The following is a 13,416-nucleotide window of genomic DNA, read 5'->3' as shown; positions in this document are numbered from 1 at the left end:
GCAGGGACTGCAGGCTCTGATATACAAATATATATCTCTTTGCTCCCCTCTGACCGGCTCTCCGCAGATATACCCTTCATTCGCTGCGACAGTCGCTCACCATGCTCGTCCCGTGGCTCGCTCGATACTTAATACCGTGGCTTTTGATATCATACGTCACGTGTACGCCTGTATCGGAAAGGAAGAGCTCCCATACCGTCCGTCAGTCTGCAGTGGGCGTAGTGACCGGAGTGAAGTCACGAGATGAAAACGGTTAGTACTCAGCTAGGCCGCACGTGTATCGATCACCGCTAACTTTTCGCAGGCAACGTCTATGTGCGCCGAGAGGTGAGGGACTTGAAGAACAACGCGCCAGACCAATGGAGTCTTTACATCTTGGCGCTTCGACAACTTCATACAACTCCGCAGAGTAACCCCAACTCATTCTACGGCATCGCATGTGAGCACATCCACTATCAGCATGGCTCATCGCTTACTAACATACTGCTCAGCGATACATGGAAGGCCTTACGACATTTGGGGTGATGCACCAGGAAAGAAAGAGAAGATTGGAAAGGCTGGCTACTGCCCACATGGCAATGAGTTGTTCCTGGGTTGGCATCGCCCGTACCTTGCGCTATTCGAGGTGAGCTTCATACCTTCGTGCCTTCGCCTTTCCCTGAAGGAATAACGACGATGGTACTGACTGATCGTAGCAAGCACTTTCGAGCCATGTCTATGATATCGCTAAGAAAGCACCCGCCGATCAGATCGAACGGTACCTCAAGGCAGCAAATGAATTCCGCATACCTTATTGGGACTGGGCCCAAGGTACCACTATTGGCCCGGTGCCCGACTTCTTTACAGCCCCCGAAATAGCGGTGACGGATACGGACGGCAGTCTAACAGTGGTGTCAAATCCGTTGTATTCCTACAAGTTCAACCCCATACCCGCTGGCTTTGATCAAAAGGTAACCGGTCTCAATCTTGGAAGATCGTGGTACAAACTTTCTAATCTATCATGCAGTGGGCCTCTATGAGTTCGACGATACGATGGCCGAGTGACGCGACCGCCAATGCGACATCGCGACAATCGATGTTCGTCGGTGCCTTCAATGGCCAGTCCACCAATCTGATATCTCAGGTTGGTGTTGCTTTCCGAGCGAGCACTTTCTCGCGATTCTCTAGTATACTAGAAGACCCGCATGGTTGGATACACGGCGTTATCGGCGGTGGCTACGATCCCACCACGTCTACACCTGGTCATATGTGGCCGCTGGAGTATTCGTCATACGAACCGCTCTTCATGTTACATCATGCGTAAGTGCGCTTAATCCCTAGAATCACACAGGCTAACAGATCGTCAGCAACGTCGACCGCCTACTCGCACTATACCAGGGAGCGCACCCCGATCTTTGGATGGAGAAGTCAAGCATAGGACCGCACGGCAACGTCTATCTTGACGACTATCAAGATGTCGATGCAAACACCGAACTCCTCCCGTTCAGAAAGGATCCCGGCAAATTCATGACCTTCAACGACTGTCGCAACACCACCGTCCTAGGCTATACCTATCCGGAAACGAAGCGCTGGGAATTCGCATCTGATAGCGCCTATCAGACGGCTGTCACAGCGAGCATTGCAAGGATGTACGGTGGACGCGCCCGCGCACAGAGCAAAGTCACAGTCATGAGTACCAAACCAACGCCATTCGGAGAAACACTCGAGGGCAGCAACGGCACCTACACCGACTGGATCATCGAGACACAAGCCATTGCTTCCAAACTTCCACCATCGTTCATCGTCAAGTACTCGCTCGGCGGCATGTTCAACTCCGATCCAGTCGTCGACGTGGGAAGCTGGATGATGTTAATGCCAGAGCGACTCGACGACGTGCACACCGAGAAAGATCCCTCAATACCGGAAAATTTAATGAACGGCACAACAAGTATCACGTCTTATCTCGTCGAGCAGATTGAGAACAAGAGCTTGAAGAGCCTGGAGCCCAGCGACGTCGTGCCTTTCTTGACCGAGAAGTTGACCTGGAATGTCTATGATGTGAGTTTACTCAACGTCATGACTGATATCAAAACTGACGCATACTTTTAGCAAAATGGCGAACGTGTCAAGTTCCCAGACCAAAAGACTCTTTCAGTCAAGGTATTCAGCACCAGCGCGCGCGTGCCAGACAATGACGAAGAGCCGATCGAATACGACGAGGGAAGCACGGCTTATCCCGAGATCACGGCAGGTAAACATGGTGGTGATAAGATGGGTCCCCCGGGAATGATGCCTCCACGATTCTAGTGCCTTTGCGCCTTCAGCAAGTTCGTTTTCAGAGTCGATAGCTTTCCTTGTGTCCTCTCCCGTAGGAGGTAATGTGTGGGAGCAAGACATATCGGGACCTACATTGAGCCTTCTTTGATAAACCAAAAGTAAAATTGACCCACTACGAAAATGTGCTTCATGAAATTGCAAAGTGTCTTTTCCGGTTACAGAGAGCAGGCTGTACACCTCTTCGGCGATGCGTCACCCCGGACATACGCCGATCTTAACCCCATCCGCTAGCCTCGTACCCCACACATGCAATCTGATTCGCTGAGCTCAGCTTCCAGACCTCGACACGGCGCTTTTCCGAAGAGCTTGTCACTCCTTGTACATACTTAACCACCTCAAGCATTACTCAAGCATCATTAGCCGTTTTCCTAGCTGATGCGAAGACTTTGCACAGATGACCTGCCCTCTCCTCCGCAGTTCGCGAACCCTTCAATCGGCCCGCCTAGCCACACTGCACCCACGGATACATATCCGCAGTTTATCAACCATCGTCACAACATCGTGTTCATTTAACCAACGGCACACACTCACAGACCCTCAAATCCAAAAAGCATTCCAACCCAGACTCTACAGCGATCAGCAACAACACCAGCCCTTCAGCGCAACAACCGCGAAAATGTCAACAGAACCCCCACCAAAGAAAGACTGGTCCGCAACCCAATACCTCAAATTCAACAACGAGCGCCTCCGCGCCGTCTACGACCTCGTCTCTCAAATCCAACCCAATATCACTAGCTCAACCCCGCGTATCTACGATCTAGGCTGCGGACCCGGAAATAGTACAAAAGTCCTCCTCGATGCGTTTCCCTCAGCGCGCATCACGGGTATGGATAGCAGTCCTGATATGCTGAAGAAGGCAAACGCGGAGTTCGAAGGGAAAGACAGTGTGGATTTCATGCGAGGGGATCTAGCGACGTTCAAAGCGGATGGGGAGGTGGATGTACTTTTCAGCAACGCGGTATTCCACTGGCTCCGGTCTTCCGAACGCATACCCACGCTCGCACGCCTGTTTTCTTCGCTGAAGAGCGGAAGCGTGCTAGCTATCCAGGTCCCGGATAACTACCACGAGCCGTCGCACCGGATGATGCGCGAGACGGCGTTGCAATCAGGGAAAGCGTGGTCGGACTCCTTCGCGGATACGCAAATTGGAGATTTGAAAGACACGACAAGGCCGGATTTGGATCCTATTGAAGAGCCGAGTGCGTTTTACAATGCCTTGGTTGGGGAGGCGCGTTTGGTAAATGTGTGGAGGACAAAGTATATGCATGTGCTAAAGGATGCGGGCGCGATCGTGGAGTGGGTCAAGGGAACAGGGTTGCAGCCTTATTTGAATAGAATTGAAGGAGAAGAGGCGAAGAAAGCATTTCTGGAGGAGTATGAGAAGGGGCTGAAAGGCGAGTATCCGGAATTGGTGGATGGGAAGGTGCTTTTGGGATACCCGAGGTTGTTTGTTGTTGCGGTCAAGAAATAGAGTTTTGTGAAGTGAGAGTTGCATTAGCGGAATTGAGATCCGATGTCGACTAACTACTATGCTATGCTGTATTTATACACATGCTTTCTGGAGAGTGCCATGCATGTGCGTTCAGATAGCTAGCTATCTATACAGGTAGTATACGACCTAGCTGTGAGCAACATGTAGACTGAAACTCTCCGCCTGACATGTGTTGCGCTCGGAATTTAGAAGGCGGCTTTCAGGTTGTAGTGGAGTTGGGATGGTAACGCTTCGTGCATTTCCAACAAACCCGCACATCACATCCTCTAAAGTTACAGCCATGGACCCAGCGGTCCTGGTTCTTACAGTAATCGCATTTGGTATCGACGCCCTTGTTCCAATACAATCGCCTAAACTCGTGGTCATCGGCTCGAGGATGGTGTTGCTGCGGATGCTGACCGAAGGGTTGAAACTGTACTGGAACATGCAGTTGAGGCTGAAAGACGGGAGCGTTTGGTACTGGGGCATACACTGCGGGTGCAAAGCCAAACGGTGGGACAGGAGAAGGTACGACGTGAGCGGGATTTGCAGGGTAGATGGGAGAATTGTTGGCGGCCACTGATGCAGCAAAGAACGTTGGTACGGGCGGTGCCATATTCGCAGGATTGACAACGTTTGGAGCGGCAATGTTGGCGGGTACTGGTGTATCAGCAATGCGGCGCGCATTCTTTCCGCAATTGCATGTACGCCATGGCGCCTGGCACCGGTAGCAGAAGTGGTGTTGGCAGCGGCATCTAAAAAGTCAGTTGAACGTATCAGAGGTGCAACGGACGTAGGTACGTACGTGATGTGAAGACAGCCACCCTTGAGCTCTACCATCTCGTTGCAATTAGGGCAAGTCTGCCATTGCTTCTCCTTAGCCACATCCATGAGCTTCTTCACGTCCATATCGGCCTGACAGAGACCTTCATGCTGCCCACGTTTGCAAGTCTCGCAGGTTTTGTGGATGCATGTTGGGCATGTCGCGACGTTCGCTACGATGTTGACAGGTCTGATCCATCTTGAGCAGAGACCGTTACTGCAATACGTTCGGTTTGGCGTCTCCAGCTCTTCTCTCTTGGCTATAAACCGAGCGAAGAGCGTGGGCGGCAAATAAGGGATGCAGGCAAAGACCGGTAATATCTGATTACAGCATCGTGGTGGGAATTGCGAAGAATCTGTGATGCAAGTTTCGAATAGGTGAATGAGACAATCGCGGCAGTATGCATGAGCCTCAGCATCGCCAGTGCTTTTGCATTGAAGCTGGATGGTGTCTCGGACGGGGTGCATGTCCAAGCACGCAGAACATTTGCGGGAAATGATAGTGCCGGGTCCCGCTGCAGGGAGGCCATGATCTTCCTGACCAATGGTGTTTGGCGAGGCGACATTGGCGGTAGCATTGGTAGGAGTAGTGCAGGCCTCTGGCCCAAGCTTGATTCGCTTGGTTCGCCCGTCATATTCCTCCCTAAGTGTTGCTGGCTCGTCGTAGGCAGCCCGTTTCTTGAGTGTAGGTTCATGCGTAGATGGTGTAGGTGAGTTTTTGTCTTCATTATCCGCATCATCAACGCGCGCACGCTTGAAACTGTTCAGTGACAAGGCGGGCCACCAGCTATTTCCGGCAGGAGGCTTGGTTTTGGTAGGTGCGGTTTGCGTCCCAACGGAACTGAAGCGGGAAGCTTCTTGAGCGAGCGTCTTGCCGTTTACGTCTTCGATCTGCTTGTCTGCTGCGATTCTGTGTGTTCCGTGATCGTTCGTTACCGCAGGGCGTTGAGGCACCGGCAGACCTGCAAACTTGCAAGCCATCTCGTAGTTACCTTCATAGTGTTAGTATGAATTCATGTACCATGGTCAAAACGCTTATACTCACGATCAACCTGCTGCGCTTCACTCGAGTGCTGCGTAAAGGCCTCTCGGACAGCGCTGTCCTCCCGAACGATGATGAGCGTAAAGACTGCATCGTGTAACTTGTTCCACTCCCCTAGTAGCTGATTGCGGAACGCGGCGAAAGCGGCCCCTTCGCGGTCGTCAGGGCTGGTCTTGGACAGGCTCTGAAGGGCGGCGTTCAGGTCCTCGCGATGGAGCCCAAGTATGACCTTGGTAGTGGCGGGATCCATCGTGCGCGCGACGCGTGATACAGGTACAAGCACCGGCTGATGCGGGCGAAGAGAGCTACCGTCTGAAGCCTCCCATAAGGCAGGTAGTGCTGCAAAGCGATGACCTTGGGCAGCACGCAGCGAATGCGGCGCCTGCGTGAGAAAATTGAGGGAAGGAAGAAAACACGCAGTAAAGTGAGGTTCCACTGCGGAGGACGTGAGGGAAGCTTCATGAAGGTGAGTGCTAGCGAGCGGCAAGTGCCAAGCACGGTGAAGATGAGGAGGAAAGCGCGTCCCTCGCACCGTAAACAAGACGAAAGATGACGTAGAGAGTGGGAGAATGATCAGATACCTACACCGGCTTCTAAAGCCATCTACCAACAGTAGGCAACGCAAGTCTCTGAAGACTACATCGCGCGACTTCGTACATTATCTCCACCTTTGGCTCGACTTCTACTGCAGCAGCCTATGCAGCTTCCATGCAGCTCGGCCATGCAAGTCCACCCATCCCAATCCGTAGTACTCTTCACACTCTCAAACACCACCTCTACAAAGCACTCCGCATTCGCACGCGCATAATCGCGCCACCAGTAAACAATGCCAAGATCGTATATGGCACAATGTGATTACCCAGAAAACGCCCGTACCAATGCTGCAGCAAAAATGTTGTTCCTTCCAGTACGCATCGCGCAAGCGCAGGATGCCTACAATGCAATCAAACAGGTTCGTCAAACTTATGCCAAGCCGATGCGTGAGAAGATGGACTGGCCAGTCTAGATGTCATAACGTAGACTCTGGCCAGGGGTATAGAATAGAATTCGCCGCTCATTGAATGCTTTTCGCTCAAGCCATGCATAGATGGTTGCATGCAATCAACGCCTTGTACTCCGGGAGGGTTCCAAAAAGAGAGTGGTCGTGCCTCATCCAGCGCCCGCGGTGCCAATCTGTGTATGTTTTTGGAAGCCGGGCGAGCGGTAGCTGTGCCGATGAGGCGATGCAGTGCGGTGGCCGTCGGACGAAGCTTGGGGATTCTGGGCGAATGCCGGGTTGGGTGTATTTCGGTCGTACCCTGGTGTGGGGCTGTGCTGATTGCTGCCCATAGGTTGAGCACCCCCGCCGGGGATCTGGCGAACGGATGCTTCGCCAGCTTGAGCCGAGGGGTTGTTGTCCGCCGTCGTAACTTGGGGCGAATTGCGCTGGTCTTTCCTGGAAGCTGTGCCGGTTTGGTCTCTGGGTGATGGCGTAGGAGCTGACAGAGGGTTCTTCCCCCGCTGCTCCCATTGGCGCATGATTTCCTTTGCGCTCATGTCGGACACTTCATCGCTGAGTAGTTCCATGATCTCGGGAGGCACCTGTTGACGTTAGTATGAAAGTGGATTGGTAGTATGGCGGAGCAACATACCTCGGAGAACTCATCGTTGTTTTCGATGAGATCAAACACGACCTTGACCGCGCCTTGATCCACGCTCTTGACTTCTTTGTCGTTGCTCTCTCGCAGAATGTTGGGAGCCATAACGGTGGCGATGTTCCAGGTGTCCATCTTGTTGCCTGTCTCTTCATCCACAGTGTGGAATGATGAAACCCAGTTCAGGAAGCAGAACAGGACTTCCATTGTGTCACGGTGGGCCTTGGGCAGTAGGCAAAGCACGAGATGCAAGACCTTCTTTCTTTGTGCCTCATCCTCAATGTCTGTTACTGTTAGTCAAGCACGGCGGGTAAAATTAAGCGACTTACCATTAGCCACCATGAACAGCCTATATAGCTTCAATGTCAATACCGGCTCAGGCATCAACCTGAGGAAGCGCTTCAGGAGGTTGGCGAGTATGACCGGGTTCTTGGTATTTAGGTCGACCTTCTGAACACCGTGAGCGTCAATCTCTTCCTCGAGTTCGCGCAGAGCTTTGAGGTTGCCGTTCTTCCTGAACACACCCTCGATGGACATGTCCATACTTCTCATCGCAGTGATACAATCCTGAAGCAAAGCTGGAACTTTGAGAGCGCCCGGTCCTACACCTTCCGTGCACTCATCACCATACTTTTCCACGAGGTACTCAAGCGACTGTCGGAAAGTTGCTTTGTCGGAAACTGGCTTCTCGACTCCTGTAACGCCCTTCTTCGGCTTGCTTTTGTCGGCCTTGAACGCTTTGCCGAACCCGATCTTGCCCCAGAAGTTGTTTTTCTTCGACTCGATGAGATCGAGCAGATCGCCCTGGTTGTACTGATTGTCGTCGAGCAAGAGACCAAGCTGGAGTACTGCAAGGCCCTTCAGCTTGAAGTATTCAAGTGGCGACAGCTCCGAGAAGTAGGTTCGTGAGCGACCTTCGGTCATCTGTTGTAGATCCTGGGCGCCAGAGAAGTCGCGACGATGGCCATTCTGCAGCTTCGGTTGATCTTCTCGTCCCAGTAGTGCGCTTCCACCAGCGCGGAATGCATTTGGACGTTGCTCTCGTTGCTGCTCCAACGCAGCCATGCGAGCAATGTCGTCTAAAGCGAGAGAGTTCACAGCGAGTGTTACAGCGTCGGCGTCGCCCCCTAGCTCGCGTTCCTGAACGATTTGCATTCCTCCTCGCATTTGTCCTTCTCCTTCGAGACCCTCAGGACCGTCGATGATTCGTGATGCGCGCGCACGTTTCATCGTGTTGGATAGGTGCTTGTCAAGTCGTGTCGATCGTAGGCGCTTGATGTCAGACATGGATTGCTCGTAGGCGGCGTTGTTGCTGTTTTGACTGTCTGTTGCTGATGTCCCTCCATACGACTTTGATCGTGTGTCCGGTCGCAAATGCGGCGGGTCATCCCCAAGGCGATGTCCCTGTGTGGAATCATAGCCTGCCAGGTTGGGATCATCTACAAGTCATTAGTTGGACGAATGTAATCTCGGAAGCGGCTCCAGAAATCTGAGTCGGAGTGTCAAGATGTGTGGTGACGAGGTGATCTGTTACGGAGAGTTATTCTTACCTGAAGTGTGTGGCAATGCGCCACTGGATCGTAGGGTTGCCATAAGACGCGCATGCGCCACGTTTAGTAGGTGCACATATTGGCGCAGCTTGGTGACCTGCTCAAAACCGTTCTCGGCGTCTGGCTGCGCTGCTGCACATGCCGGACAGAAGATGCTTCGCTTCGATTTACTCCAATAAGCGCTCTGAGGGCTGTGGCGCAAGTCGGCATTGCATCCCCGGCAAACCATGCAGCTGTAATTGTACGACATGTTGTTCAGGTGTAAACACTTGTCTTCAACCTGGGCATCGCATATTGGACATGCGTCGGCCCATCTTGGGACAAGCCGCGCGGACTCAGCCGCCTGGTCTCTTTGGGCCTCGTCCTCCAACCGCGCATCGAGTGAGTTTACTTGGGTAAGGAAGTTGGTCAAACCGGTAGAGCTCCGGGTCTCGCGCTCTAATTTTAGAGAACCCTGCAGGCATATGCGGATGAGGAGCTTGAGGTAGTGGGCTAAGCCAGTAACCAGGGACAGCAATTCTTGGGTCACGCCCAGTCGTCGCACGCCAGTACCCTGGGACTGGGTAAGAAGCGCGAAGAAGGCTACCACTTTCTTACAAAGTAGCTTTGATTCGCGCGAATAGGTCAATCCCTTGGGTGTCCTGACGATCAATTGCGCATCGAGCGCGTCGGCGGCCGCGAAAAGCAGTTCGACGTGCACAATGAACTTTTTGGCGGCCATGACACCGTCGACGTAAGCACCGTTACTGACGTGCAGGAGCATGTCGGAGATGCAGGTCGCGGACTTTTCCTCGAAAGCCGACAAGGTCTTCCAGATCCAGTTGACTTTGGCTTCGATCTCTTCTTCCTGTTGGCGGACGCTCTCGCGCACCTCATCTGTCGCGTCGCCATCGGCATCCTGCAATCGCTCGATGACAGGTTGGCCTGTAGAATGAAGCCTGACATTCCAGTACTTGTGGATCATGTAGCATTCCGGATGCCAATGCTGGTTCTGACCATTTCGGAAGATCTCAACGAACTGCTTCAGAATTGATGTCTGACAGCCGTTACACCGCTGGGCGAATTTGGTGGAGTAGTGGTAGTGACAGTAGACGCTGCCCGCGTGCTCGTAGTAGCTGTCCGAGGCGCCGAAAACGGTAGGACACACGGAACAGGTAAAGTGCTCAATGTGGTATTTCCGGTCTAACGCTGTGATGTATGAGCCGCGCAAGGCCTGCCCGCATTCGAAGCAGAGCAGATCAAGACGTCGGAAATAGTCGGTTTCGCAGAGGGGGTACTGGCCGGGTGGCTTGTCGGGTACGGGGAAAAACTTGGAGGCAACGATTTTACCGCAGTCCTAGAAGGCAGGTCAGCACTGTGATCAGAGATGCTATGTAGAGAATTATGGCGCTCGAGACAATTGGAGCAGTCCATCCAGAACAGCGATGCGCGCGATCCTGTCGCTGAAGAGCAACGGACGTGCGAATGCCCAGCTCCTCCAATTCAGAAAACAACATGGGTGTCTTACGTGACAAGTAAAGCATTCCAAATGGTAGGTGTCGCCCAAGGCTCGCACAAATTGTCCAGTCAGTCCTTCCCCACATTTTCCACATATCTTCCCGCTTCGCTTGGGTTTGGCGACGGGCTGGTTCTGGTCCCCCGGGTCGGTCGACGATCGCGGGGGGTAGTTGGTGCGGTCGTAGGGCGCAAGACTGGTTGACGAGGATGCGGCCTCGTCGGTGGCGCGTCTGGAGAGGCCATTGTTGCGCGGATCGTAGTTGTACTGTGACTGGGCGCCCTGATGATCCATCGGAGGCGGTCCCTCCGCCGGTGTTCCCATGTCCAGTTACGCCAGCTTCGACAATCCTCCACTTCGATGCAGGGTCCGGAACGGGTGCGTGGCGTAGCCGAGGTGGGAGGGGCGCGCGACAGGGAGGCGAGAGTTGGCAGGGACGGGTTTGTCAGAGTACGTTTGTCGGATGAGCTGCGGCGTTGGTAGGAGGTGCCGCGGACGAGGGGTGTCGAGTCGCGGTGGATCTACCCGGGGAGGTGGCCAAGGGTAGAAGGGCGGCGATGCGTTGGCGAGCGCGCTCTGTCTAGCAATGCGCGGCGTCTGGCAGGGCGGGCTGGGCTGGGTGTAAGGGATGCTATGTACAATGGGCGCAAAAGCAACTCGGACGGCATGCGGTCGCCGCGGAGGAGCAGGCGTGTGGTGAATTAGGCCCGGCGTGCTATGGGGGGCATAGGACGAGGACCCTGAGCGGTGGATGAAACGCGGTCAGGGCGGGCAAGGCAAGTAACAAGAGGCAGCAGCACCGGACATGCAACTCGCAAAAGCGCAATCAGTGGTCGCTTGGCGGAAAATTCGCAGGAGGCGGCTTGGGGTGTGAGGCTGGTGGTTGTTCCTGTGTCACTGCGGCTGTGGTCAATGTTCGAGGAGTGGACTGCATGTTGCAGGCGGCGCTAGCCGCTTTGGTGCACGCTGATTGCGATGTACAGGCAGATGGCCGGCAGCAGCATCGGCGCCTTGGGACCCCTTGAGCTTATTTTAGCCCTCTAAGAGAGCCGGCATTAGTATGCCATTATGCACTTGTTCAGCGCTGCCGGTGCGCATGCGGCTAGCTGGTGGGTTGTGAAGACGTTACACAAGATATTATACGTCCAGCGCACACACGAGATATTTCCCTCAGCATCCTCGGTACATGGCAGGCTATTCCTGGAGCATAACGCACTGCAGGCCGTCTGCAGGCCGATGAAAGTCAGCGCGCCGGGCGGGGAAGGCTGTTCGTTTCAAGGTTCATGGGTGCTGCTAGCGCTTTCGGAGAGTCTTGGCATTTGAGATCTCGACAGTCGCGACTTCCACCTGGTGAGGCTGTTGTTTGCGGTTGGAAGGCACGTCCGTCGTCACTGCTATCCTACACGTCTCACTCGCTCTCACCCGCCCTCACTCTAGCTCCGCCGCTTTTACTAGCAGGACCGAGCCCGCGCACCGCCCGAAGAACCTGCGCATATCCAACAAAGACCATCACAACTCACCGACCGCGTCTATACCTTTGCCTACCGTCGTTTACCAGCCTACCACATACCCTTACACCCCTTCGCCATGGAAGGAGAGGGAGAACACGCGCCGCCCCAGAGGCAGGAGCCACCCGTCTTCAAGGCCCCGAGGCTAGTTTCGCGCCCGAAGCCCCCGGTGCAGCAAGAGGAGGAGATGGGCTCTGAGATCAAGCTGGGCGACTTTGAAGACGTCCACGCCCTCTCCGTCTCCGAAGCGCGCGCCGTCGTCACAGCCGTCCACGAGGCCCGGAAGAAGAAAGATCCCGAGAACAACCCGCTACGCGACAGGATATACAACGACAGCATGTGAGTCGCCTCAAGAAGACGCGACACATGGGAAGCGTCAAGGAAAGAGCCAGGACTGACTGCAGCAGAACCATCACACAGTTTCTCGACTACCTAGACAACTTCGCCCGCTACAAGGAGGAAGACAGTCTGCACTCGATCGCTGCCCTCTTCGATGCCCACCCCGAGATCTCCGTTGTCGAGAAGGCACTGCTTGGTAATACACGAATCGGAAGGGAATGGACGTGGTGCTGACAAGGTTGCTAGGAACGCTTACCCCAGACACCGCAGAAGAGGCCACCACCCTCATTCCCTCGCTGAACATGGACGAGGACGAGCTCCAGTTAATCCTGGACGAGCTGAACAAAATGCGTGAGTTGGAAAAGTTGAACAAGATGGTCACGGGCCCATAAAGCTGACTTCTCGGACAGAGGATCGGCTTCGATAGTACACTCGTGGATTTCTGTACCGTTGCATGCAGCTTTTGGATGACGCCTCGAGAGAACTGGATAACATGGCGAAAGCGGCCCTTCAACGCACCAGGATTGCTCTCCGTTCACTCCCAGGCGGCTCCTGAGCTGTTCCAGTTCATTTGACCAAGTATAGCAATCCCACTGGTCCGGAGAGTATCGATATTTGACTTGAGAATGCATTTCCATGGGTCGACAGCGACAGTCTAAGGTTGGTAAAAAGGGCAAGTATGACAAGATCTAGATGGGACATTTTGTGCCTCACTGAGAACGAAAAGCTATCGTTTGCGACACTTATCCCGACATTGTTTTGCTGCTCGGGGCTTCTCATCAATACATTCCACTTTCATTCAATCCAGAATGACAAGATGCCGCCACTCTTCACTTTGTACATTGTGACGTCGAACCATCATCCTTCCACGCCTCAAGTTGACCTGCTAACAACGATACCAAGTGGTATTACAGGTATCACGGCCTGGTACGTCTCTCCAAGTACTACCAAACATTGTGCATGCACCCCTCATCGGCGTTCAGTTACACCATACTGCGAATTTGCACTGTGAACAGCCTACAACATTAACATTTGCTTCTTTCGTCTAGTCTTTCATACCGTCTACAGCACTCGATTCAGATCTCAAGCACCCACAACGACAACTCCAAAACTTATCAACTCCACCATGAAAACAGTCCACTTATCCACAGCCGCTTGTAAATGCAGCGCCATGCGCGCATCCAGGCGCAGACTGCAAAGACTCCATGCATTGAGTCTAGCCTACCCTCGCCACCAAAC

At 53.7% G+C, this 13,416-nt stretch overlaps 5 protein-coding genes across 5 annotated transcripts; 3 read left to right on the top strand and 2 right to left on the bottom strand.

The window, feature by feature from the left end:
* Nucleotides 1-460: 460 nt before the first annotated feature.
* Nucleotides 461-2,286, top strand: J4E86_004860 (uncharacterized protein; the record flags this gene model as incomplete). The annotated part of the gene is made up of 5 exons (XM_051445397.1): nt 461-625; nt 696-950; nt 1,007-1,299; nt 1,347-2,037; nt 2,089-2,286. 5 exons carry the CDS (start codon nt 461-463, stop codon nt 2,284-2,286), a joined length of 1,602 nt encoding a protein of 533 aa, XP_051303494.1.
* A 646-nt stretch (nt 2,287-2,932) lies between these two features.
* On the top strand, nt 2,933-3,787 carry J4E86_004859 (uncharacterized protein; the record flags this gene model as incomplete). The annotated part of the gene is made up of 1 exon (XM_051445396.1): nt 2,933-3,787. One exon carries the CDS (start codon nt 2,933-2,935, stop codon nt 3,785-3,787), a length of 855 nt encoding a protein of 284 aa, XP_051303493.1.
* A 668-nt stretch (nt 3,788-4,455) lies between these two features.
* On the bottom strand, nt 4,456-5,901 carry J4E86_004858 (uncharacterized protein; the record flags this gene model as incomplete). The annotated part of the gene is made up of 4 exons (XM_051445395.1): nt 4,456-4,542; nt 4,589-4,713; nt 5,152-5,601; nt 5,655-5,901. 4 exons carry the CDS (start codon nt 5,899-5,901, stop codon nt 4,456-4,458), a joined length of 909 nt encoding a protein of 302 aa, XP_051303492.1.
* Nucleotides 5,902-6,800: 899 nt separating this feature from the next.
* J4E86_004857 (uncharacterized protein) lies at nt 6,801-10,654 on the bottom strand (the record flags this gene model as incomplete). The annotated part of the gene is made up of 5 exons (XM_051445394.1): nt 6,801-7,232; nt 7,283-7,569; nt 7,615-8,724; nt 8,836-10,171; nt 10,343-10,654. The coding sequence occupies 5 exons, from the start codon at nt 10,652-10,654 to the stop codon at nt 6,801-6,803; spliced, it is 3,477 nt and encodes a 1,158-aa protein (XP_051303491.1).
* Nucleotides 10,655-11,917: 1,263 nt separating this feature from the next.
* J4E86_004856 (uncharacterized protein) lies at nt 11,918-12,569 on the top strand (the record flags this gene model as incomplete). Its single annotated transcript, XM_051445393.1, has 3 exons — nt 11,918-12,177; nt 12,246-12,373; nt 12,424-12,569. 3 exons carry the CDS (start codon nt 11,918-11,920, stop codon nt 12,567-12,569), a joined length of 534 nt encoding a protein of 177 aa, XP_051303490.1.
* Between the last annotated feature and the right edge of the window lie 847 nt (nt 12,570-13,416).

The sequence above is a fragment of the Alternaria arbusti genome (assembly GCF_024043155.1).
Source record: "Alternaria arbusti strain BMP 1465 chromosome Unknown scaffold_5, whole genome shotgun sequence".
Lineage (NCBI taxonomy): Eukaryota > Fungi > Ascomycota > Dothideomycetes > Pleosporales > Pleosporaceae > Alternaria > Alternaria arbusti.
Note: the sequence above shows the minus strand (reverse complement) of the source record. Positions and strands in the feature narration are given on the sequence as shown.